This window comes from Symphalangus syndactylus, chromosome 1, assembly GCF_028878055.3.
Source record: "Symphalangus syndactylus isolate Jambi chromosome 1, NHGRI_mSymSyn1-v2.1_pri, whole genome shotgun sequence".
Lineage (NCBI taxonomy): Eukaryota > Metazoa > Chordata > Mammalia > Primates > Hylobatidae > Symphalangus > Symphalangus syndactylus.
In genome coordinates this window covers 152,246,754-152,271,110 of record NC_072423.2, presented here as the reverse complement: position 1 = coordinate 152,271,110, position 24,357 = coordinate 152,246,754, and the positions used below count along the sequence as shown (strand labels likewise).

The window sequence follows — 24,357 nt, the reverse complement described above, 5'->3', positions numbered from 1 at the left end:
TGAAAAAACTCCCAAGAACCTGACTGAGGACTGTGTTAGCTTCAAATAAATATATATGTCATTAAGTATGTTTTAAACACAGAAGCAACTATAACAGGATTTAATTGCTTACTTTTTTTTTTTTTTTTTTTTACAGGTCAAAGACATTTTAGAGTGCTGGGTTAGACCCACTCTTTCTTCATCACACATACAGAAAAGCAAAGAGTGTGGGTAATCTCTTAAATTTTAAATTCCCACTTGGTATGAGGATAAAACATCCAAGAAACATTTCCTGTGCAGAACACACCAAGCTTAGGTGTAGAAAATACAACGGTGTGGAACTCGAGAGGATGGTTATAGGATACAAATAAAACAACCACGCAGCACGGGCAGATTTTTGTTTAGAAAACAGATGGGACAGAAAGGCAGATGCAATGTTTTGAGTCACTGAGATACAGTTCGTTCTTAATTATTTTTCATTGATTTCTTACACGGACAGAACATCATTCTTGCTGCCACTGTTTTATTTTGATCAGCAGTATATTTATCTGTAAACATGTACGATTTGTAATTATTGCTATGTCTAAACACTGCATCACATGTAATGGCTGAATTAAGCTGTGAAATGCATAATTATGCTGAAAACAATGGTGTTCCCATATGCATTACCAAAGCCAATTTTAAAAAATTACCTTGTTTCAAATCACAAAGCGAAGGCTTCTTAACCCTCGAGGCTTTTTTTAGTCCCACCACTTTGATTTAGAGATTTGTCTTTTTCCAATTGCATCTCAAGAGTGTTTCGAGCACGGAGAGGGATTATTAACCCTGAAGGAAATAAAACTGAGTATTTCCCACACCTCTGGAAGGTGGAGAACGTACTTAGTTTAACAATCTGGAAAGGATCAAAGATCTGTCGGTATAGGTGTGACTAAACAATACATCCATTAGTAGAACACTATGCTGTATTTGTAGGATATACTATAACATTCTACACACACACACACATATACAATAATCTTCTATAATAGGGTTATAACTGTTCATATGGAGGCATCTCAAAAATATATTTTGAAGTGATCAAATGCGAGGTGCAGAACAAGGAGTACAGCATGATCCCGTTCCTGTTGAAATATATGCAAATACATGCTTTATTTTCCTCGAAGAAATCAGCAACAAACATTTTACAGAGGAGATAGTTTGGGAAGGGGTTATGAAAAAGGGGGCTTTGCTAATGAATCTACCATCCACATATGGATAGTACTTTTTTTTATTTTCAGTTAAAGTTATAAGGGTGAAGAATCACTATGTGATTCTTGCTGTCACCTTTGTATTTAGAAAAATGTTATGTGGTTTTTTTTAAGCTCTAGAAGAAATCACAGCGGAAGCTATTAATACACTGAATGAAATTTAAAACTTCAAAACATTAAAGGTTTTTAAAGCAAAAAGGGAAACAAGCTACAACAAAATGCCTTAAGTATGATAGACAAAAGGTTATTATCTTTCATATATGAAGAGTTAATATAAACTGATAAAACACTGTGATCGAAAAAAAAAAAAGAAAAACCACCAAGATGATGCCAGAAGATGTTATTAGAGGATTCGGAAAAGAAGCAACACAACTAGGCAACATTTATACAAGAAAACGTACACATCCACTAGTTAAAATCTTCAGTCACCAGTGACATACTGTTTTCCATTAAACGTGAGTGCATTTTATAGATGATACGAATGTTGAGGAGGTACAGTGAAAAAGATCTTGCATCTGACGTGCCCATCCTCATGGGAAGCAACGTAAACGTGCACTGCGGTTTAATGACATTCTTTGCCTTTGACTCAATGACTCTACTTCGGGGATTACTGCCCAAATAAAAAAGAGTTTTCATAAAGAAATACAGTCATCAGAGAATCACTCACAAAAAAAACTGGGAACAAGAGCACAAATGGTTGGATAAACAAAAAGAACACAAGCTTAAATAAACAAAGGTGAAAAATCACCTTGATGTACTATTAGGCCAGCATTTTTAATTACTGTATAAATACTAATCACAGGAAATTATATTCATGTTAGCATAAGTTTAAAAAAATCAATATTTGAATTATTTATACAATTATAACTACATATTTTTAAAACCTAAGCTTAAGGAGGAAACAAAGCTAAAAGACACAGAGCAAAATGTGTAGTGATTACTTTAGATACCAACCAGGAGAAACTTTTTTTTTCTTCTACCCTCCAAACTTTTTATGTTTTTTTGAGTCAGTCTCGCTGTGTCACCCAGGCTGGAGTACAGTGGTACGATCTCAGCTCACTGCAACCTCTGCCTTCCGGGTTCAAGCGATTCTCCTGCCTCAGCCTCCGGAGTAACTGGGATTACAGGTGCGCACCACCATGCTCAGCTAATTTTTGCATTTTTTTAGTAGAGATGGGGTTTCACCACGTCAGACTGGTCTCGAACTCCTGACCTCGTGATCCGCCCGCCTTGGCCTCCCAAAGTGCTGGGATTACAGGTGTGAGCCACCGTGCCCAGCCTATAAGTTTTTATAAAGGGGAAAAAATATTTTTAAAAGAGCATAAGGTGTTCATATGAACAGAGATCATACTGTATTCCACCTCCTCCATGAAGAAAAGAGTTTTGATCCACAAACTTATCACTCTTCTAAATGTATGTTTAGACTCTTGTACCTTCTGGAATGGTGGAAACAGCAGCAAAGTCCTGTTGAGCTCTTGCCAGGTGACAAGCGTTGTTCTAAGCATTTAACACATATAACTCAATCCTCAGAACCAACACAAACTATTATGATGCCTAAAGTCACACAACTAAGAAGGAGTGGCACAGGGATTACAGCCCAGCAGTCTACTGCAGGAGCTCTTGCAACTAACCACCATATTATAATGCTTCAATTAGAAAACTACACAAAATCCCAACTGTTTCAAGTCAAACTATAAAGCAAATACAAACAAAATATAAACTAACACTTAAAAACATATTCTCCTTCCTAGGATTTGATTAAATGTAATTGAGGAAACTTTGATAAGTTGGCAGGCAAGGGAAGACAAACTCAAATGATGATAAGATGCAAGAAACCACTGTTGTCGGCCGGGTGTGGTGGCACATGCCTGTAATCCCAGCACTTTGGGAGGCTGAGGCAGGCAGACTGCCTGAGGTCAGCAGTTCGACATCAGCGTGGCTAACATAGTGAAACCCCTTCTCTATTAAAAATACAAAAATTAGCCGGGCATAGTGGTGTATGCCTCGTGATGCTCCCACCTCGGCCTCCCAAAGTGCTGGGATTACAGGTGTGAGCCACCACACCTAGCCTGTAAGTTTTTATAAAGGGGGAAAAGCATTTTTAAAAGAGCATAAGGTGTTCATATGAACAGAGATCATACTGTATTCCACCTCTTCTATGAAGAAAAGAGTTTTTATCCACAAACTTATCACTCTTCTAAATAGTGGTCCCAGCTACTCGGGAGGCTGAGGTAGGAGAATCGCTTGAACCCGGGAGGCAGAGGTTGCAATGAGCCAAGATCATGCCACTGCACTCCAGCCTGCATGGCAGAGCAAGACTCAGTCAAAAAAAAAAAGAAAAAAAATGAAACCACTGTCATAGTGTGGTAAGTAGTGTCCAACAAATGAAATGCATAAGACATGGTGGTCCAGGGCTGGGCGCAGTGGCACACACCTGTAATCCCAGCACTTTGAGAGGCCAAGTGAGTGGACTGCTGGAACCCAGGAGTTCGAGACCAGCCCAGGCAACATGGCAAAATCCTGTCTCTACAAAAAATATAAAAACTAACTGGGCATGGTGCCATGTGCCTGTAGTCACAACTACTGCGGAGGCTGAGGTGGGAGGATCACTGGAACCCAGAAGGCTAAGTCTGCAGTGAGCTGTGATTCTGCCACTGCACACTCCACCCTGGGTGACAGAGTGAGACCCAGCCTCAAAAAAAAAAAAAAAAAAAAAAAAAAAAAACACTATGGTGTTCCATTAATGCAAATTTAATAAAAATGGCATTTTCAGTCAGTGAGTAGTGTCACACACAAAAAAGCATAAAGTAAATATAGTGAAACTGAAACAGCCCACAATAAAATGGTAATTGTGTCAGATCCGAATTTGCCTTCATTGCAGGGTCTATTAGGGTAAGATTTAGAGCAGGGAAAATCGATGTTCTGGAACACATTCCTAGGGATTACAGAGGCATGCGGCTCTCTGGCTGATGTTAGAATGAAGAACCAATGCTCCTCTTCTCCCTCTACTCCGACATAGTCAAAGTGACCAGCAGCACACTTAGACACGGCGCTGCAGAGCAGGTGTTCTGTCAGCTTAACAATAACTTGATGATGAGTCTGAGCAAATCATGTGCAACTACCCTTCCGGCTTCCCAGCCATAAATCTCTTCCAAGGTCTCAAGAGAGCCCAGCACAATGACAAAGGGACAGGCTAGAACAGTGCTTCCAAAACTCTAGTTGATGGGCCAGTGGGTCACTGGCAAGTGTCTACCACTCCATGAATGTCATTTAAACAAAGAAGTCTCTCCCTTATTATAATTTCTAAATGCAAAACGCCCCTGTGCACACATGCCCATACCTAGGCCTGCTGAAATCTGTGTCTGCTCCCTGCCTTTTAAAGGGCATTCTAACTTGAAATGCTCCACCTCCCTTCTTCAGGTGGTTAACTAGAAATCATCCTCTGACACTCAAATGCAGTGTGGCTTTTCTGGGACCCCTTCTCTGAGATCCCCGATGGTGCTCTCCCCACCTTACCTCCACCTGACCATGACCTCCGCTGACCTCTGCACGGGCAGCTCCCATGCAGTACCAGACTCTGTCTGCCCAGAACTTAGAATATGAAGGGAAAGGAGGTGAGCTGGTGTACTCTGTAAATCAATGGCAACCTAAGTGAGACCCACACGACGGTGGGTCAGAGCTGAGGTTCGGGGCTGATATCCTAGAGTTCTCTAACTCTAGGGAATTCACTTAATTTCTAAATGTCAATTTCTCCTTTTGAAAGCAAAGACAGTAATAATACCTACTTCCTAGGTCTGCTGTGGGGATTACATGAGATCACCCCTAGGAGGCACTTAGCACCGTCTCTGCAACATGAGAAAATGTCAACATTGTCACCTTTTCTATTTTTCTCCAAAAATAGGGAGACTGATGTGATGATTAACACAATAACCTTTATGACATGAAAAACAAGAATCATATTAAAACAATAATAAAGTTGGTGAGTCAAACAACGGCACCCAGGCGAAATATTTTTCTAGTTTTATATTTTCCCTTTCCATTACTTTTTTAAAAATTCCTTCTTTTCGAAAAAAGAAAAAAAAAAGGAAAAAAGGAGGGAAGGACAGAAGGAGTGAGGAGGAAAGGAGGGAGGCTTGTTCTAGAGACCTAAAATTCACTACTGCTATAACCTAGTACTAACACACTGTTAATAGCATAGACTTCATTTTAGGAATAAGGAGGATCTAAGAAAATTAAACTCTTTAATTTTCTCCACATTTAATATACTAATAGTAGAAAAGGACTTCATCAAAGCATCTCTCAGCAAAGAAATCCAGCAGTCATATATTTTTATTATGATGGTATGCACTTTAATGGATGCTGTCTTTGGAGTCAGCATTCATGTAGTCTTTGGTGTTCAGAAATGACTGATGATTTGAATCCTTCCCCAAAGGGGAGCAAGTCTATAAATGACAAAAAAGGTAAGGACTACTACCAGTCATGGTGACTCATGCCTGTAATCCCAGCACTTTGGGAGGCCGAGGCGGGAGGATTACTTGAGGTCAGGAGGTTGAGACCAGGCTGGCCAACATGGTGAAACCCCGTCTCTACTAAAAATACAAAAAAAATTAGCCAGGCGTGGTGGCACATGCCTGTAGTCCCAGCTACTTGGGAGGCTAAGGCAGGAGAATCACTTGAACCCAGGAGGTGGAGGCTGCAGTGAGCTGAGATCGCATCACTGCACTCAAGCCCGGGTGGCAGCGAGACTCCCGTCTCAAAAAAAAAGGTAAGGACTCCTGAAGAAGAGGCATTTCTTTTCCTCGGAAAGGCTGATTAGTTTGGGAAGTTTTTAAAAATCCTCATGTACAATGAATTTCCTTTTTCCAGCATCCTCACAAGTTCTGCCTGAGATTTCTCGCAAACAAGTAATCCAAACTGAAAGTCAACTCAAAAGAAGGACTTGAGCATTACTTTCCACCTACTTGTACGTCGGAAGGAAATTCAAAGCTGTGGCCTGCTTTGCTCAGTAGGATCATATATTTTTCCTGGAAAAATCAAAAGCCAGGGTTCCCCCCAAAGTAATATTCAAATATGCAAATGATTTTCTCCATACGGGGTCAGATTCTGTACTTACAAGAATCAACAATGACATTAACCAAGATCCCAACACACCTCCCCAAGCCCAAGATCACGTATTTGATTTTCCTAGAACTCCCAGTTCAGTACAAACTTCTGTATAGAGCAGGTATTCAACAGTGATTGATGACACTTATCTAATTTGGTCATCATCTAAATTTGTATCACTGCCACCATCACCACCCGCTGCCACTCTACCTTCATTAGGTCTTGCCAGTCATTCCAGGAGTTAAACTTAAAATTTATCTTTTTAAAAAAAGCTCTATGCAGAAGACAGGAATTACATAACATTTATTTGTACTTCTCTTCTATGTGTTCTTTATGGAGCTCGTGTATGTCACCCCTCATTAAATCAACAGACCAGGAGGCTTGGATGCCCTCCTTTCTGTCCTCTCATCCACAGTAAGAGGATCCCCATAACCATGTCAAAGATCTCCAATCAACATGGCATCTCCAGGCCCAGCCCCAAAACCCCTACTCTTCTTAAGTCATACCTTGGAAAGAAAGTTGCTACAAAGTCTGGCAAAAGAATTCCCAGTCAATTGGCCCCAGGAAGAATGACACCAATGTATCTGCCCCATCCCTCCACCTGTGGCAGGTGCACAACACTGGGAATGTACTAAATGACATGGAATAGTTCACTTTAAAATGGCTGTTTCATATTATGTGACTTTCACTCAAGAGGAGGAGGAGGAGCAAGATGAGGAAGAAAAGCAGCATCAGTCATCAGGGCTTGACTCATTAAGCCACATCACCGAAAAAGCAGAATGGCACATGCAAAACAGAAACCTCCAGAGAGTAGTCTTAACATGACTCCAGTTTCCCCGCCTCCTCACCCTTCTCTCAAGTGTGCTTGTTCAGATTTGCAAAAGTGAAGGAAACCATTTGCAACAGGCTGGGTGCTGGAGGCTGTTGGTCTAGGGCAGGACATCCCTTCCTTTTTTTTTTTTTTTTTTTCCAGATGGAGTCTTGCTTTGTCACGCAGGTTGGAGTATAGTGACGCGATCTCAGCTCACTGCAACCTCCGCCTCCTGGGTTCAAGTGATTCTCCTGCCTCAGCCTCCCAAGTAGCTGGGATTACAGGCACACACCACCACACCTGGCTAATTTTTGTATTTTTAGTAGAGATGAGGGTTCTCCACATTGGCCAAGCTGTTCTCGAACTCCTGACCTCAAGTGATCCACCTCCTCAGCCTCCCAAAGTGCTGTGATTACAGGTGTGAGCCACCACGCCTGACCCATCCCTTCCTAAGATGGGTGAAACAGGCTCCAAACTCACAATGACCCTGCAAGCCCACCAGCAGTAACCCAGTGCCTCTGTCTTCCTCTGCCCACATTCTTCTCCTGCTCTAACGTGCACTTTTTAGACTCTTTGCTTCTATAGATTTACAGTGAAAGAAAAAAACTTGTTGGTGATAGCTTTTCATTAAATTTACTCTTTTAATAAACAAAGCCCCAGTATTTTCAGCTAAGAGATTGAGGAAGGAAAAATGTTTTGAAGGATTTAGTGCCAAAAATAAAAATAACTCAGAATGTTTCATTCTTGCTCTCCACAAATAAGTCAGCCCTACTGGCAGTGGAATCTGGGAACTGTTATCCACGCAGCCACCATGGTATAGAGTACACATGCGATCATCTCTGCATTATGCCAGCCACTCTTCCATGACCTTCCAGGAACTCACACCAGCAGGTGTAACCTGTACACACACTTTCTGGGAACCACTGAAAACACCTTCCTTCCTGCACCTATTCCACCTACTCCACCTCCACCATCAGACCTCACGCTCCTCACCATCCATATGTTCCCCACTAGAGAATGTTGGCTGGGCATCGTGGCTCACGCCTGTAATCCCACTTTGGGAGGCTGAGATGGGCGGAACACCTGAGGTCAGGAGTTTGAGAGCAGCCTGGCCAGCATGGTGAAACCCTGTCTCTACTAAAAATATAAAAATTAGGGGTGGTGGCAGTTGCCTGTAATCCCAGCTACTCGAGAGGCTGAGACAGGAGAATCACTTGAACCTAGGCAGGAGAATTGAGCCACTGCGCTCCAACCTGGTGACAGAGCGAGACTCCGTCTCAAAAAAAAAAAAACAAAGAAAAAGAAAGAAAGCAGCAGCCAGGGACATCAGCTCTGGGAGGTTGGAGTGTTCACTCCCTCAAGGTCAGGTGGTAGAAGGCTTTCTGCGGCCAGCTCCTACATTAAATGCACACCTCCATTCTGCTGTTAAGTGCCCCTTGCCCACTCTTCCCCCATTTCTATAAGAATTAGGCGATACATATGGAAGGCAGGAATGTGTATACCAGAAAAACCACATGGGAAAATGACACTGGCTTCCTTTAAAATGCATACTTTAAGGTAAAGAACATCATAGGCCGAGCATGGTGGCTCACACCTGTAATCCCAGCACTCTGGGAGACCAAGGTGGGCAGACCACCCGAGATCAGGAGTTCGAGACCAGCCTCACTAACATAGTGAAACCCCCGTCTCTACTAAACACACACACACACACACACACACACACACACAAATTAGCTGGGGGTGGTGGTATGCACCTGTAATCCCAGCTACTCAGGAGGTTGGGGCAGGAGAATCACTTGAACCCAGAAGGTGGAGGTTGCAATGAGCCTAGACAGCGCCACTACACTCCAGCCTGGGCGACAGAGCGAGACTCGCAAGTTAATGGGTAGATGAGAAGACAACCAGAAATGTCCAATTCCAGCTTTCCCCACTCTTTCCCCTCCTGTAAGATGGAGCTAAAACCCCCCACCTCTTCACAGACAAAGGGAAATAACCTCAGAGTATGACATAAAATATCCATTAAATAAAAAATACTGCTTGGGTATGGTGGCTCACACCACTAATCCCAACATTTTGGGAGGCTGAGTGGGGAGGACCACTTGAGGCCAGGAGATCAAGATCAGCTTGGGCAACATAGCGAGGCCCTATCTCTATTTTTCACACACACACACACACACACACACACACACACACACGCACACACACACACACACAAAAGGAAAAAAACTTTTAAAGAAAAAATACTTTAGGAAATTCTAAACTACTTGTGCAGGGATGGACTTGAGAGCCTATTCCAGGGTTGAAAGAAGAGGCACCCAATATTAAAATAATTCGAATACTCCAAAGGCCTTTCTAGCCTTCTAGAATTCTATTCTGCACAGTATTTGTTTATCCTAGTGCCTGATTAAGGTTTTGATTTTTACATAAAACAAAGTCCCAGGGAGTTCAGAGGCCTGTTCATAAAAAAGAAAAGCCAAGAAGCATCAATATTAACAAAGCTTAACCAAAGACATATTGAATAACCTTTGTTTAATTAAAAACAATGACTAATTCAATCCAAACAACTAGGTCATGCTCACATTCCAGTAATTCTAAAACTTAGATATAATAAGGCAAGAATTTTGCTTTGCTTCAGTGGTCAAAATGAAGGACCCATTCAAGGGTAAGACCAGTCATAGAGACACAACGGGAGTGCTGGAGGAACACTGTGAGGGGGAGGGAGTTGGGAAGCTAAACAAAGCCAGATAATCATTACAATACCACCTGGGATTTTCACTGAGTGTGTGAATAAGAAAGAAAAAGAGATAGTTCTCAGGCAGGGCTTGGTGGCTCAAGCCTATAATCCCAGCACTTTGGAAGGCTGAGGCAGGTGGACTTTGAGACCAGCCTGAGCAACATAGCGAAACCCTGTCTCTACAAAACAACACAAAAATTAGCCAGGCATGGTAGGGTGATTCTGGAGTCCCAGCTACTCAGGAGGCTGACGTAGGAGCATCATCACCTGAGCCCAAGAGGTCGAGGCTACAGTAAGCCATTATTGCCCCAATGCACTCCAACCTCGGTGACAGAGTGAGACCCTGTCCCCCCCCCAAAAAAAAAAAAAAGAAAAGGTATTTCTCATAAAAAGACCAAACTATCATTCAGCAAACATCTGAGAGGCTCTGCAGAGGCTACAAAGTCTCGGGTGTGTCTCTGGCTCAGAAGCAGCAAGTGAACAACCTAATCAAAGATATATCATGACGCACCCAAACACCAACAAAACAAGTCAAATATGCTGAGTGTTGTCGGAGAGGTACACTCCGTGTGCAAGAAACTAAAGGACAGAAGACATTTGGCAGGAGATACAGAAAGGCATCAAGTTACTGAGTAAATGAAAGACAGTAAAGCTAAAGAAAGCCACATAACTCATTCTATCTAATGATTTAGGTTGCTTTCTCATTATTTTTTAAAATGATCTTAAATAATTTGGAGAGTAGGATATTTAGTGAAAATCTGCAGTCAATGCGAAGTTCGACTCACTAAGACACACTCTTCCAATTCAAAAACACACAGTATTCACTAATCTGCTTAAAAGGAATATCAAAGCACTCGAATCTTGATGCAAGCCTATGTTCTAACCACCACATCTTAATATATCCTCGCTCGACTTCGAGAGCACCAACTTTCTGAGTTTAGAGGTCATACTGGTAGAACAAAATAAAAGCATAAGCAAATATCCCACAAGAAGAAACTTGCTCTAAGACAAGTATACAGGACGAACTAATGAGAAAGAAAACAGCAAAAGGAAGGGAATCCTGGCTACCAGCTACGGGCAGCAAGTCTGCAGAAAAGAAAGGGTACCTGCAGGAAGCAGGTAAAGACTTTCTTTTTGGAGCTAGGGTCTTGCTCTGTCGCCCAGGCTGGAGCACAATGGCACAGCCTCAGCTCACTGCAACCTCCGCCTCCCAAGTTCAAGGGATTCTCGTGCCTCATTCTTCCCAGTAGCTGGGATTACAGGCATGAGCCACCATGCCCAGCTAATTTTTTGGTATTTTTTGTACAGATGGGGTTTCACCATGTTGACCAGGCTAGGATGTTGGCCAGGATGGAGAAAGCAGGTCAAGACTTTCACAGTGACATTTAGGCTTCATCATAGGCCATCTCCGAGTTTCCAAAAGAATCCCCTGTCACTCAACTCCTTTGTCTTAAATAAGATGTCTTAAAAAGATAATCACGTTGTCAGATTACCTATTGTAAACAGGACAAATAGGTCATCTCTCTGGCAATGTGATTTGTTTTTACAAAAAACTATGAAACTAGTGATTGCTGAATGTGCATTTTCCAATCATTTCTTTCTTTTTTTTTTTTTTTTAAAGAGACAGGGTCAGAGTGCAATGGCACAATCATAGTTCACTGCAGCCTCAAACTCCCATGCTCAAGTGATTGTCCCACCTTAGCCTCCCAACTAGCTGGGACCACAAGTGTACATGCTTAGCTGATTTTTTTTTTTTTTTTTTTTTTGTAGACAAGGAGTCTGGCTACATTACTCAGGCTGGTCTCGAACTCCTGGACCCAAGTGATCCTCCTGCCTCAGCCTCCCAAAGCAAAGAGATTACAGCCATAAGCCACTGCAAGCTGCCCATTACTTTTCTTGTATAAACCAAAATAAGAAAAGAGGAATTTATCATTATACTTCCCGTGGTCAAACACAGTAGGGCAGCTCAGGCCAGAAAATCCAACAGGACAAGGCCAAAATAGGCTTTTCACATAAAAATATTTTAAAAGATATTAATGTAACTTTATACATTTTTTTGTATAAAATCAAGGGAGACGGTAATTTACTATTTACTCTTACTTTAATATCCCAAAGTTAAGAAAATTCAAAGTCCAACTTTTTCAGCATTGCACATAAAATTATTATAGTTTATAGGACAACTTGACACTTTTATAAAACACAAAAGTAACCAATTTTTAATGTCCCCAAAAGGAAAATGACTTCTTAAAAAGACAAAGGTGGCCAAGCATAGTGGCTCACGCTTATAATCCCAGCACTTTGGGAGACTGAGGTGGGTGGATCACCTGAGGTCAGGAGTTCAAGACCAGCCTGGCCAACCTGGCAAAACCCCCACCTCTATTAAAAATACAAAAATTAGCCAAGTATGGTGGCGCATGCCTCTAAACCCAGCCACTTGGGAGGCTGAGGCAGGAGAACCGCTTGAATCCAGGAGGCAGAGGTTGCAGTGAGCCAAGATCATTCCACTGCACTCCAGCCTGGGCAACAGAGCAAGACTCCATCTCAAAAACAAACAAACAAAAAAACATGAAAAGGCAAAGGCTACCAATAGATTCAAAGGGTTTCTGCTTAATTAATATATATTTTAATAATCTAGGGATTCAATGAATCTATTTTTAACGTATGCTCTACTTAAACACTCCACATAATTCTGTTCCGACATTTAGCTTTTATTTCTAACTCATTATTTTAACTCTTACCAAGTCTTTCGCAATTGTAACAATTACTAACAAATGATGGCTATCACAGAGAAATACAGAAGAGGAAAATGTTATTTGCATCTTCTTAATGTAATGAGAAATGTACTATAATCATGTTTTCTACTATTCTATGCCCTTTGCTACTTTTGAAAAAAACACAATTCAAAAAAAAAAAAGACTATAAATAAGACAAAAATATGTATGTTGGTGTATATATATGTATATATTTTATATGTACATATTTTATAATTATATGTATATGTATATATTTTATAATTGTGTTCTACAAACAACTGATGATTTATTTCTATTCAATCTGTAAGATAATTTTACAATTTTTCAATCATTTGTTTTCCACGTTGAAAAAAAATCTCTTCCTTATAGCCTGGATTGCAAAACCAGGTGTGCCTCATTTGAAAGGCAAATAGACAAAACAAGACAAGGGGCTTGTTTCTGCATCTCAGTGCAAGCTTGTCTGTGGAATTTATGACTGGTAAGAATCAAACATAAAGAGCTGAGGTTAGGAAAAAAAAAAAAAAACCTGCAGCCTCGCCCCTTACTCCTCAAAGCTCTTAGAAGATCTTTACTTGCTCAATAACCTGTGTCTCTCCTTTTGTTGTTAATAACATTCGTTTTATTACTTTGGATTAAGAATGGCTTCAGGTAGCTCCTTTAGTAAACTACCCTGTAAATGTGTAACTCCCAGTCACTTTATTCAATTTGGTATCACAATAAAGAAGTATCTTGCTTCCATGAATAACACACAATGACAAATATAAAACAAACTGAAGAGTCTACCAAGTCATGGAGTGTGACAAGATTCCAGATAAACATACAGAATGGATGGCTCAGTTGACTGGTAACTGAATATACCGGCTTTTTTCACACTGAAGAATTAAATTCAACCTAGATCTAGGGCAAAGGAAAGATGTCACCTTCGGAAATATTGGTATTCAATTCCTTCCTGATACTATTACCAGCTGCATTCTTGTTGTCCCCCTCTGACCAGGACAAAGATCAGAGTGGGACGCAGTCTTCCATTTCATCACCCCTCCGGGTCCCCTGGGGGTGGGGACCCAGGTGAGAAACGTGCAAGGATGCTATTGTTCTGTCTGGTTTGTGTTTCGGACCCTTGGAATGTTGTTAACCAAGCCTGCTCCACAAAAAAACAAAAAACAAAACACATACACACACACACACACACAAAAACAGTTGTTTAAAGAACTACAAAGGATGAGGAAATGGACATGTTTCCAACTAAAAACTAGTTTGATACCAATTAACCACGCTCAAAAAAAAAAAAAAAAAAATCCCATACAAGTAAAAGGCAAAACTTACGGAGAGAGTAAAAAGATCAAGGTTGGGTGGAATGAATTGGCAGAGCACAGAGGATTTTTAAGGTAGTAGAACTACTCTGTATAATACTATAATGGGGGACACAGGTCATTGGACATTTGTCCAAACCCACAGAATGTCCAACACAAAGAGTAAACCCTGTGTAAACTATGAACTTTGGCTGATACTGACGTGTCACTGCAGGTTTATCAACTGAAACAAATGTACTGCTCTGGTGGGAGATGTTGATGTTGGTGAAGCTACACATGTGGGGAAAGGGATATATGGGAAATCTCTACCTTTCGTTCAGTTTTGCTATAAACTTAAAACTGCTCTAAGAAAAAAAAAAAAAGTCTTCAAAAAAAAAAAAAAAAAAAAAAAAAAACACCTGACAACTAGTCCTGGAATTCTTCCACTTGCTTATGATGGTTTAAAAAAGAAAACGAAAAAAATGTCTACTGGAAAACACTCCCCAGAAAACTCTTAGCTTTTTGTCCCTTCCATCTCAATGATTAAGCACTGCTAGAAAGCTTCATTTGCTTAACACTTACCAAAAACAACCTTAAGACGTCTGTAAAACTCGAAACTGCCAGGAAATTCCCCAGGAAACGCCCCTCAAAGATTTCAGTCATCTATCTTCCATGCCCCTGAGTGGGCGGAGGGGAGCAGCAGCCCCAGGATTTAGTCATGCATTACAGTCTGAAATTTTTGTCTTTACTCATCCATCGTTCACTCCAATTACAAAAGATTTTCTCTGGAATTTCTTAAGAAAAGTGATCAGTAATTTTTACTTTCTAATTTCACTCTGAATGTAAGCAGAGTGCTTAAATGCTTGAGGGGATGGATAGCCCATTTTACAATGTGATTTCTATGCATTGCATGCCTGTATCAAAACATCTCATGCGCCCCACAAATATACAAACCTATGTACTCACGAAAATTAAAGTTTTTTAAAAAATTGTGACACCAGACACTTGAAACTCAAACTCATCTACCCCTTTGAGATGTGTCTAATAAACCCTTTAGCCAAGGATCAGTAAGAGGCTAATATCAGACACTATGCAGCATTTGTTCAACCACCTGAAATTTCCTTCCACCAAATGTGGGCTACATCGACAAGAGGAGAAAGCAGATGGCAAATGTTGTGACTGGAACCCATTTTGGAAGTCTGAGTCTATTAGGAGAGGATGACACTTGTGACTGCATTTCGTAAGGCTCAGGTACTTACCGCCTTTTGCTCATCTCCAAATCTCCCTGTTTCCCTTATGCAGCTTTCCTGGAGAACCCCTGAAGTTAAATAAACATTCTTCCAAATGAGAACCAAGTATCTCCAAAAACGTATCTTACAGCATACCACAGAACCTCTCCCTCTCTCCGCTTACCTGGAAAAGCATGTGGATTGGGCGATCCTCTCTTAAGGCACTTAGAACAGAGAATGTGCACGGTGTAGTGCAGTCCAGGCCATTCCTGAAGCAGGACATTCAGTTCCTCCACCAAGGGGGTTATGGCTTGCCATGCGGTCCATATATTTGGTAATGATGCATGGCTAGCAATGGACAGGGTGTCTGGCTGCAGGACTCCCTTGGCAGGTCTGTAACTCACCACCACAGGAACTTTCCCTCTATAGGCAAAGATCTGAAATTTACCATCCGACCTGTGCACCACGTGGCTGTTGATCTGGACACTGTACCGTGCAAACAACCCAGGTGGAAAGGTAAAAGGAAAGCTATATTCAATCTGCAACTGCTCAGCCACAAAAGACTGCCCAGCTAGGTTGGTCCCATTAATCCAGGCTTCTGCATGGGGCACCTCGTTCTGCACATAGCATGGGAACTTGTACCAAGCTGTGGAACCATTCAAAGGCTTGCCCTTGGGTTTATTGAGGCAGTAACAGAGTCCCATCTTCTCCAGCAGCTCCAGCAACAGCTGCAAGTCCTGCTGGGCCTGGACATGAGGCTTAAGCAGCAACCGAATGACATGAGCTGGCAAGAGCCCATGCAACAGAAAGCCCTCCACATACTGATGGAGCTGGGTGGCTCGGAGCAGTTCCTGGCTCGGAGTGGGCAGCGCCATGGGCGGGGAGCTTTCCCCCTCCGCCTTGCCCTCTCCACTGGTCCCTAGGAGCAGCTTATGCAGCAGCAAAGAGGGATCTCTCTGGAAGAAGACATTGAGGATGTCGATGAGGCGGGTGAGGTTGTGGAAGACGTGCTCCTTGAGGGCCGGACTGTCCTCAAAGTAGAGTAGCTTGCCGCTCTCATGCAGGTAGGAGAGGGCACTCTGCAGTCGGTCCTCGGTCAGACCCGCCTGCAGGCCCAAGCGCGCCGAATCCCACCAGCTTAGCCACAGTCGCTGGGCCTGAGGTGGCTGGAAATGCAGTTCCTCCAGCACCTGCCAGGATCGAGGCAGTACTCTGTGTAAGTTGGGGAAGATTTCTCGGTGCTCAGCAACTGACAGCAACTTGTCCCGAAGGCGTTTTAAGTGGCGCGGATCCCTGCAGCTAACAGGCAACACCGGGGAGAGGATTTGCAGCCGGTGGTTGAGCAGGTATTGAAAATGGGCCTTGCGCCGTCGAAGGTTCTTGTCCGAAACGCCGTAGTAGGCTGCGTGGGGGCTGGCAGAGCGCAGCTCGAAGTCCCGGGCCAGGGCCTCGTCCACCACCTGGGCCAAGCGGCTCAGCCCCTCCGCGTCGTGCTTCTCCTGCAGGGCGATCTGGCGGTGAATGTCCAGACACTTCTCCTCCAGCTCACGCTCTCCGCACAGGTCCGCGTGGGTGCCCACGATGCACACCACCGCGTGGGGCACTCTCGCCCCGACCCGATGCAAGAAGGAGCCCACGGCAGTAGGAAAGCGGCGAGGCTCATAGCTGGCCAAGTTGACCACCAGCACATATAGGGCCCCTGGGGACAGGAAGAAGGGCTGGATCACCTCGTAACTTTCATCCCCAGCTAAGTCATACACGATGAACCGCAGGCCCCGGGAGGCATCGGCCGTCCAGCTGGTCACCTCGATGCCCTTGCTCACAGGGGGAGGTGACGGTGGGTAGCACTTCTCCTCGTCCCCTCCTCCTGGGCATCCCTCCACTCTCTCCTCGGTGAGGCAGTGGCGCAGCAAAGTCTTTCCTGCAGCCTTATGCCCCATCAGGAGCAGCTTGAGCCGGGGCTGCACCGCCGGCTGGGAATGAGCCAGTTCCTTCTGGTACGCTGCGATGTAGGGGATCCCCTTCATGCAGACCTCGTAAGGGGGCTGGATCAGTGGGTTGTCTTTGATCTTCCACAAACCCACCCGGGAGAGCTGGCCAAAGTTGTCGGGCAGCACCGCGATCTGGTTCCCCTGCAGCACGAGCTCCTCCAGGCCGGTCAGCTCCACGATGGAGTCCGGCAGGTAGCGGATGCGGTTATTATCCAGCCACAAGGTGAGAAGCCGGTCCAGGCCCGAGATAAGGGATGGCACCGAGGTGAGCTGGTTGCGACTAAGGTAGAGCTCCTCCAGACCAGCCAGGGGCAGCAGCGCGGCAGGGAACTCCTCGAAGAGGTTGGAAGAGAGGTTGAGCATTTTGAGCCGCTGCAGGCAGCTGAACTGGGCGGGCAGAGCCTGCAGCCCGTTGTTGTCTAGCATGAGGCTCTCCAAACTGGCCAGCTCGCAGAAACCGGCGGGCAGCGTGCCAAGCTCGGCCCCACTCAGCCAGAGGATCTTGAGGGCACGCAGGGCACTGATATCCTCAGGCAGGCCCCGCAGCCGGTTGCTGGACACGTCCAGCTCCTCCAGGGCCGCCAGCTGCAGCAGCTGCCGGGGGAAGGCAGTGAGCTGGTTGTGATCCACGTCCAGGGTGCGCAGGCGGGAGAGGCAGGAGAGGGAGTCAGGCAGGTGCGCCAGCCGGTTAAAGCTGACGTCCAGCTCCTCCAGGTGAGTGAGAGCGCCCAGCTGGGCGGGCAGCGCGGGCAGCTGGTTGTGGCTGAGGTTGAGCTTCCGCATCTCCCTCAGAGCACTCACCACCTCCGCGCCCAGGGCGGTCAGCCGGTTGTGGCTCACGTCCAGCTCGGTGAGGTGGTGGCCGAGCTCGGCCACCGCCGGGGGCAGCCGGGCGAAGCGGTTCCTGCGCAGGACCAGGACGCGCAGGCTGCCCAGCGCCGACCCCAGCCCCTCGGGTACCTCCTCCAGGCCGTTGTTCCCCAGGTTCAGTGCCTCAATGTCCCCGAGGTTGGCCGGCAGCACGAGCTGGGGAGAGGCGGGGGACTCGAGCGCGTCGGCCCCGGCCCCGGGGCAGGCCCCGGCGGCGGTGAGCGTGAGGTGGCGCAGGTTGCTCCGCAGCTTCCTGGCACGCAGGGCGGCGTCCCGCCACAGCCTCGCCGTCTTCAGGTTGCCACTGTCCATCCCAGCCATGGCGGGGTCCCCGGCCGACAGCCTCACGCGGACGCGGGAGCCCGCGGCTACATGCCGCGCCGCGCCCCGGGCCCTCCTGCTCCTGCCCCTGCCTGCCCTGCCGCGCTCGGCGGCCGGCGGCCGCGGGTCCTAGCGCAGCCGGCGGCCGAGCGCCGGCGGCTAGGGGGCGGCGGCGGCGACGCGAGCGGCTCTGGGGGACGCCGAGCGCGTGGAGAGCAGCTTGCATTCTCCCTGCCGCCGGGCCATGGGCGCGCCGGGCAGCAGGGCCGCCGCCCGCGCGCCGCGGAGGATGCCTGCTTTCCTCCCTCTCCGCCCGCCGCGCGGCCCCTCGGGGTGCCCGGCTCCGGCCCCGCTACCCTCGCAGCCGCGGTCCCGCGGCCGGCAGCGGCGTCGCCTCCTCGAGCTCCTGGGGGAGGGCGGCGCTCGGCCCGGCGGCGGGCATGCTGCGGGCGCAGGGTCGGGGCGCAGCCGCGGGGAGGGGGCGGCGGCGCCTCCCTGTCTCCGTTTCCCCGGGCTCGGGCGGGAGCGCGGGCGCCGCGTCCCCGGCGCTGGGAGGGCGCGATTGGGAAGCGGCAGCGCCGCCCGCCGGAGCGGCCCCCACGTGACCGGCGGAGGCGCCGCGTTTTCCCGGCACCGCCCCGGGGGCGGGAGCTGCGGAGGGCGCCGGGTGCGGGGCCGGGGTCGCCTGGCGGGGGGCGGGCCTGCGCCCCAGACCATGCCGGGCGGGAGGTCGTCCCCGCGGCGGATGTGGGGCTCCCGGGCTCCCCTGGTGGGTTCGCCCGCGCCTGGCTCTTTGTTGGCCCCCAGTCTCTAAGGATTTCTTTTTCTTGTTCTCTAATGCGTCGGATCCGCCGGCTTCCCTTACTCATCCTTTACCTGCTCCCGTGCCACTCGCCCTGCATCCACGCCGTAGTGGAACTGGCAGAACTCGGAAGCCCTGGGTATCATCATAGGAGCTTAGGACAAGAGTGTGGTTAAACAAAAGCAGAACAGGCAACCATTCATTCATTTGTTAAATATTTCCTGAGGCCCTATTTCGTGTGGAACATGAGACAGGAGTAATGCAGGGTGGTCAGAGGAGAATAAAAAATTCCAGGCAGCAGTTTCACTTGACTAGAGGTTATGGGCTGATAAGACCCTGAAAACCAGGGTGTGTACCAAACTGGCTAAGACCGGCTGGACCCAACGTGGTCCTGGATTTGACTTAAGTTTCTCCTAGGCCTTCATTATATACTCTTTAACGTCCTAAATCACACCAGTGCCATGACAGTTCCAGGGACACCCATATTTGAAGTAAAAATGGATGGCAACCACAGTCCCGAAAAATCTCCACACTTTTCCAGGGATTATCTTGAATATTTCACCCCTTGGTTAAAGAAACCCATAAAGGTAGCAGCCCCAAGCCCCGTTGTGCGTGACCCTCTCTCGAGTACACCCTCAATCCCTTTTCCTGAGTGTGTACTTTTCCCTTTGCAATAAATCTCCATATTGTCACTATTTTCTGAGTTGTCCTTGAACTCATTCTCTGGATACTGTCAAGAGCCTGGACATTGGCTGGGGTCAATGTCGCACTGGCTTTAGAGTATCTCCCCCAGCCCAGCCGTATCAGACCTACTAAAACACGGTTTTAACCCCCCTGGGGAAGGCTTTTGAGCAGGTAGCCCGCCAGCCTAAATGAGAGTTGTTAAGATGGGGAGGACACAAGATGTTTTATCTGGGGTATCACATTTATCTTCACAACAACGCTGTGAAACAAATACTATATCCCCATTAATACAGCACATGTTGTTCTGCGGACTCAAGAAAATAGCTATTTCGGGAAACACAGTCCATTGTTCGACTCTAATGCTTATTTTTATTGCTGTTAGGAAATGTTTCTTTGAGCTCACATCTATGCTAAGTCAATAATTTCTCCCGAACTTATGAAAGCCTGGAAATCTACCAAGACTCCCAATGTCGCCTCCATCATTCCCTTCAGGTTGGTTGATAAGGAAGCAAATAGTTTTCAGGGACCAAAAACTGCCTTTAATTGGTTAAAGGCACCACTTGACCCACTGCAGCTCTACCCGACGTGCGCTATGGCTGTCATTTGGGGACCGATATTTGGTGCAGTAACGTGAGAAGTTTGTGTTTCCAAAGAAAGCACGTGAATATCTGAGGCTGGAAATCCACCGCAGTGATGGTTATCAGGCTGCAGGCAGTACATGCTGTAACTGGAGGATGTTCCCCCGTTCTGCTGGGTCCCCGAGGCTCTGACACCACAGGTGAAATGTGAGTAAGTGAACAGCAAGAGCTGATCTGTGTTCACTCTGAAGGACTTCCCAGACTTCAAACGGCTCAGGGTAGCCCTACCCACACTCCCTCCCAGAGACAGTCAGAATTTTACAACAAATATTCTGAGTCATCTAGGCTGACCCTTTTTTCCCCCCACAGAGGAGGAAATGGGCTCAAAGTAAGTGACTTCTCAATCAGCCAGCAAGGTAGAGTAGAGGCAGGACTGCTCACTCCCCATGTGGAATGTACTCCCCTGTGATCATCACCCGTACTCACCCTGTTTTGAGCCAGACCCCAAATTCTCCATCCTGCAGCTCCTTCTAACGCAAATATGAACTCAGCCTGGGTAAGGAGACTGGAGTAGGCATCAGCATCTTACACCACCTTACATGATTATGACTCAATAACACCTAACTCTTCCTCTTTAGAAGCCATCAGAAAATTATACTTCCTTTTGCAGAAGCTGGAATCAATTGAAAAAATGAAAATTGTGCTTGCTTCAGCAGCACATATACTAAAATTGGAACAATACAGAGAGGATTTAGCATGGCACCTGCACAAAGATGACACACAAATTCATGGTGTTCATTTTTTTAACAATATTTTTATTTAAAAAAATTTTTTTAAAAAGAAAAATGGCCAGACATGACGGCTCATGCCTGTAATGTCAGCACTTTGGGAGGCCGAGGTGGTGGATCACTTGAGGTTAGGAGCTCAAGACCAGCCTGGCCAACATGTCCAAACCCCATCTCTACAAAAAATACAAAAATTAGTCAGGCGTAGTGGTGAGCACCTGTAGTCCCCAGCTACTCAGGAGGCTGAGGCATGAGAGTTGCTTGAAACCAGAAGGCGGAGGTTGCAGTGAGCCAAGATCACACCAATGCACTCCAGCCTGGGTGACAGAGTGAGACTTTGTCTCTAAAGAAAATTATATTTTCCTTTCTTTTCTTTTCTTTTCGTTTGTTTTTTTTTTTTTTTTTGGAGATGGGGGTCTTGCTTTGTTACCCAGGCTGGACTTGAACTCCTGGGCTCAAGCAGTCCTCTTGCCTGAGCCGCCTGAGTAGCTGGGATTATAGGCATGAGCCACTCTGACCAGCTTATACTTCCATTTTAAATGTCCTTGGAAAACTGCACTCTTCATTTGTCAGGAGATCATCTATAATTTGCTTTATCTAATAAAAAGAACTGGATAGGACCCTGCGCTAGGGCTTCAACCCACACTAAAGCCCCAAAGCCTGGTGTGAATAAGTCTGCTGAGGGGGCAATTCTTTGTGAGCCCCTCAGCTGATGCAGTCAATATGGTAGGAAGCCTTGTAAGAATCCTTGTCTGTGAGTTCTTTGACAGTCAGTATGTGAATGGGCACAGGGGCGTATGCCTGTAATCCCGGCACTTCCAGAGGCTGAGGTGAGCAGATCATTTGAGCTCAGGAGTTCGAGACCAGCCTGTGTAACAAGGCAAGACATCATCTCTACAAAAAATACAAAAATTAGTAGGGTGTGGTGGCTCACACCTGTAGTCCCAGCTACTCAGGAGGCTGAGGCGGGAAGATCACTTGAGGCTGGGAAGTGGAGGCTGCAGTGAGCCAAGACTGCACCACTGTACTCCAGCCTGGGAAACAGAGTGAGACTCTGTCTCAAAATACAACACAACACAACAAAAGAAAGTCAGTATGCTAAAAACTAGAAAGTCAAATGATAAAAGATAAGTCAATGATAAAAGAAAACTCTATGAAAAGATATTGTGCTCCATATAGCTTTAAATTTTTTTTTTCTTTGTGCTTTCCACTTTCAAAGAAACTGCTTCATAAAGAACTATAGAAATGATTCCTGGCCGGGGTGCAGTGGCTCACACCTGTAATCTCAGCACTTTGGGAGGCCGAGGCGGGCGGATCACAAGGTCAGGAGTTCCAGACCAGCCTGGCCAACATGGTGAAACCTCCTCTCTACTAAAAATACAAAAATTAGCTGGGTGTGGTGGTGGGTGCCTGTAGTCTCAGCTACTCAGGAGGCTGAGGCAGGAGAATCGCTTGGATCCAGGAGGCGGAGGTCGCAGTGCGCCGAGATCATGCCACTGCACTCCAGCCTGGGCAACAGAGCAAGACTCCATCTCAGAAAGAAAAAAAAGAAAGGATTCATGAAAGTATCATCTTTTTTGTTTTTTCATTGAGACAGGGTCTGGTTATGTTGCCCGGGCTGGTCTCGATCTCCTGTGCTCAAGTGATCCTCCCAAGTACCAACCCAGGGAAGGATCCTGCCGTAGGCACCTAACCCGGCCCTCCTCTCACCATGCTGTACCCCTTGTGGTAAAGTTTCTGATGGGCCAAGGGAGCACGCCCCGTCCACCTTCTAGAACACACATGGTATGGAGGACCCTGAATTCCCATTGCAAATAGCCTCAAGCCTGGATGGGGAGGGTGGAGCAGTCTTTCATAGTCATTCAAAAGAAGTTATTGAGATGGGCATCCCTAGACCTGGGGGTTGTGCAGGAGCTGGACCTCAGCTGTGTGTCAACGAAGCTCCTCTCTGTGCTGGATGAAACCCAGGCTAGGGCAAGGAGTGTGAATGTGCCACATCTGTTAGGGTGATGTAACACATTTAGATATTTAGGCGTGTGGCATGTGGGCCTTCACGTGTACCCTTTCCCCAGGCCCTGTAAAGGATAAGTGTGGCCCTGCAAATGGTAGGGTTCTTCTAAAAGCAAAAACAACAACAACATTGTTTGGAGAAGAGGAACTCTGTTATATAAAGTTTTCTTTCCTTAGAGGTCTATCCAATGTCATGAACCTAATCTATAAACTTTCCAAAACCTTTTCAGCTTAAGCCTTTTAATATATCCTGTTTTCTGACTCTTAGATTGTTTTCTCTTTCGCTGCTGCCTTACGATGGCAAGAACATTCCATAAACATTGGCTTTCTTCCAGAGTCTAGACCCTCTGTGCAAGGGCAGAGTCATTCAGGAGAGTGGAGGGTACATGGTAAGAAGTTGTGTCTTGAGTGAGGCCTTGAAACATGGCTATTTAGAAGGGAGAATCCCAGATGCTCCAGATAAGCATCTTTTGTCAAGAACAGTCTGGGTTGGCAATGTGTGGTGGCTCATGCCTCTACTCCCAACACTTTGGGCGGATCACTTGAGGTCAGGAGTTCAAGACCAGCCTGGCCAACACGGTGACACCCCCTCTCTACTAAAAATACAAAAAAAAAAAAAAAAATTAGCCAGACGTGTTGGTGCACTCCTGTAATCCTAGCTACTCAGGAGGCTGAGGCAGGAGGATCACTTGAACCCGGGAGGCAGAGGTCACAGTGAGCCAAGATCATGCCACTGCACTCCAGCCTGGATGACAGAGCGAGACGCTGTCTCAAAAAAAAAAAAAAAGTCTGAATAGAGGTGGGCAAGAGTAGTTGGTTCCTATCCTTTGCTAAAACTATCAACAAGCCCCAAGTAAGCTTTCATCCTGGTTTCTTTTGCTCAGTCTTCAGCATATTCAATCAACCTTCTTCCATCTTGACAGTTTTCTCTCGACCTTGCTAATGCCCTAGCTACTGTCTGACTACTTTACCTCCTTTCTCTGTCAAATGTCTTCCATAATTGGTCTACGCTAGTCTGACTCCTCACCCCTGGCTCCCTACTTGGGCCAGTCCAGGAATCTGGTTTCCATCCCCACCATGCTGATGAGCCTTTCCCTCTTAAAGGTCAACTCACCCTTTCTCCTTCCTTGACCTCCCATCGCTGAAAATATTAAACAACTTCCTTTGCAAA

General features: G+C 46.1%; 1 protein-coding gene and 1 non-coding gene across 3 annotated transcripts in view; one reads left to right on the top strand and one right to left on the bottom strand.

The window, feature by feature from the left end:
• Positions 1–18,902, bottom strand: part of MFHAS1 (multifunctional ROCO family signaling regulator 1) — a 110,362-nt gene extending 91,460 nt beyond the window's left edge. Inside the window, exon 1 of one of the 2 annotated variants that reach the window (XR_010114629.1) lies at positions 15,330–18,826. Coding sequence is in view for 1 of the 2 variants with exons in the window: in XM_055288848.2 (XP_055144823.1) it covers positions 15,330–18,327 (2,998 nt within the window). In the remaining variant the exon portion in view is untranslated. Of the gene's footprint in view, positions 1–15,329 lie in introns of both variants that reach the window. The other variant, XM_055288848.2, reaches the window with a different exon arrangement.
• Positions 18,903–21,091: 2,189 nt separating this feature from the next.
• On the top strand, positions 21,092–21,196 carry LOC129461229 (U6 spliceosomal RNA). The gene has a single exon (XR_008650431.1). It is a non-coding gene; the product is annotated as a U6 spliceosomal RNA (small nuclear RNA).
• The last annotated feature ends 3,161 nt before the right edge of the window (positions 21,197–24,357 follow it).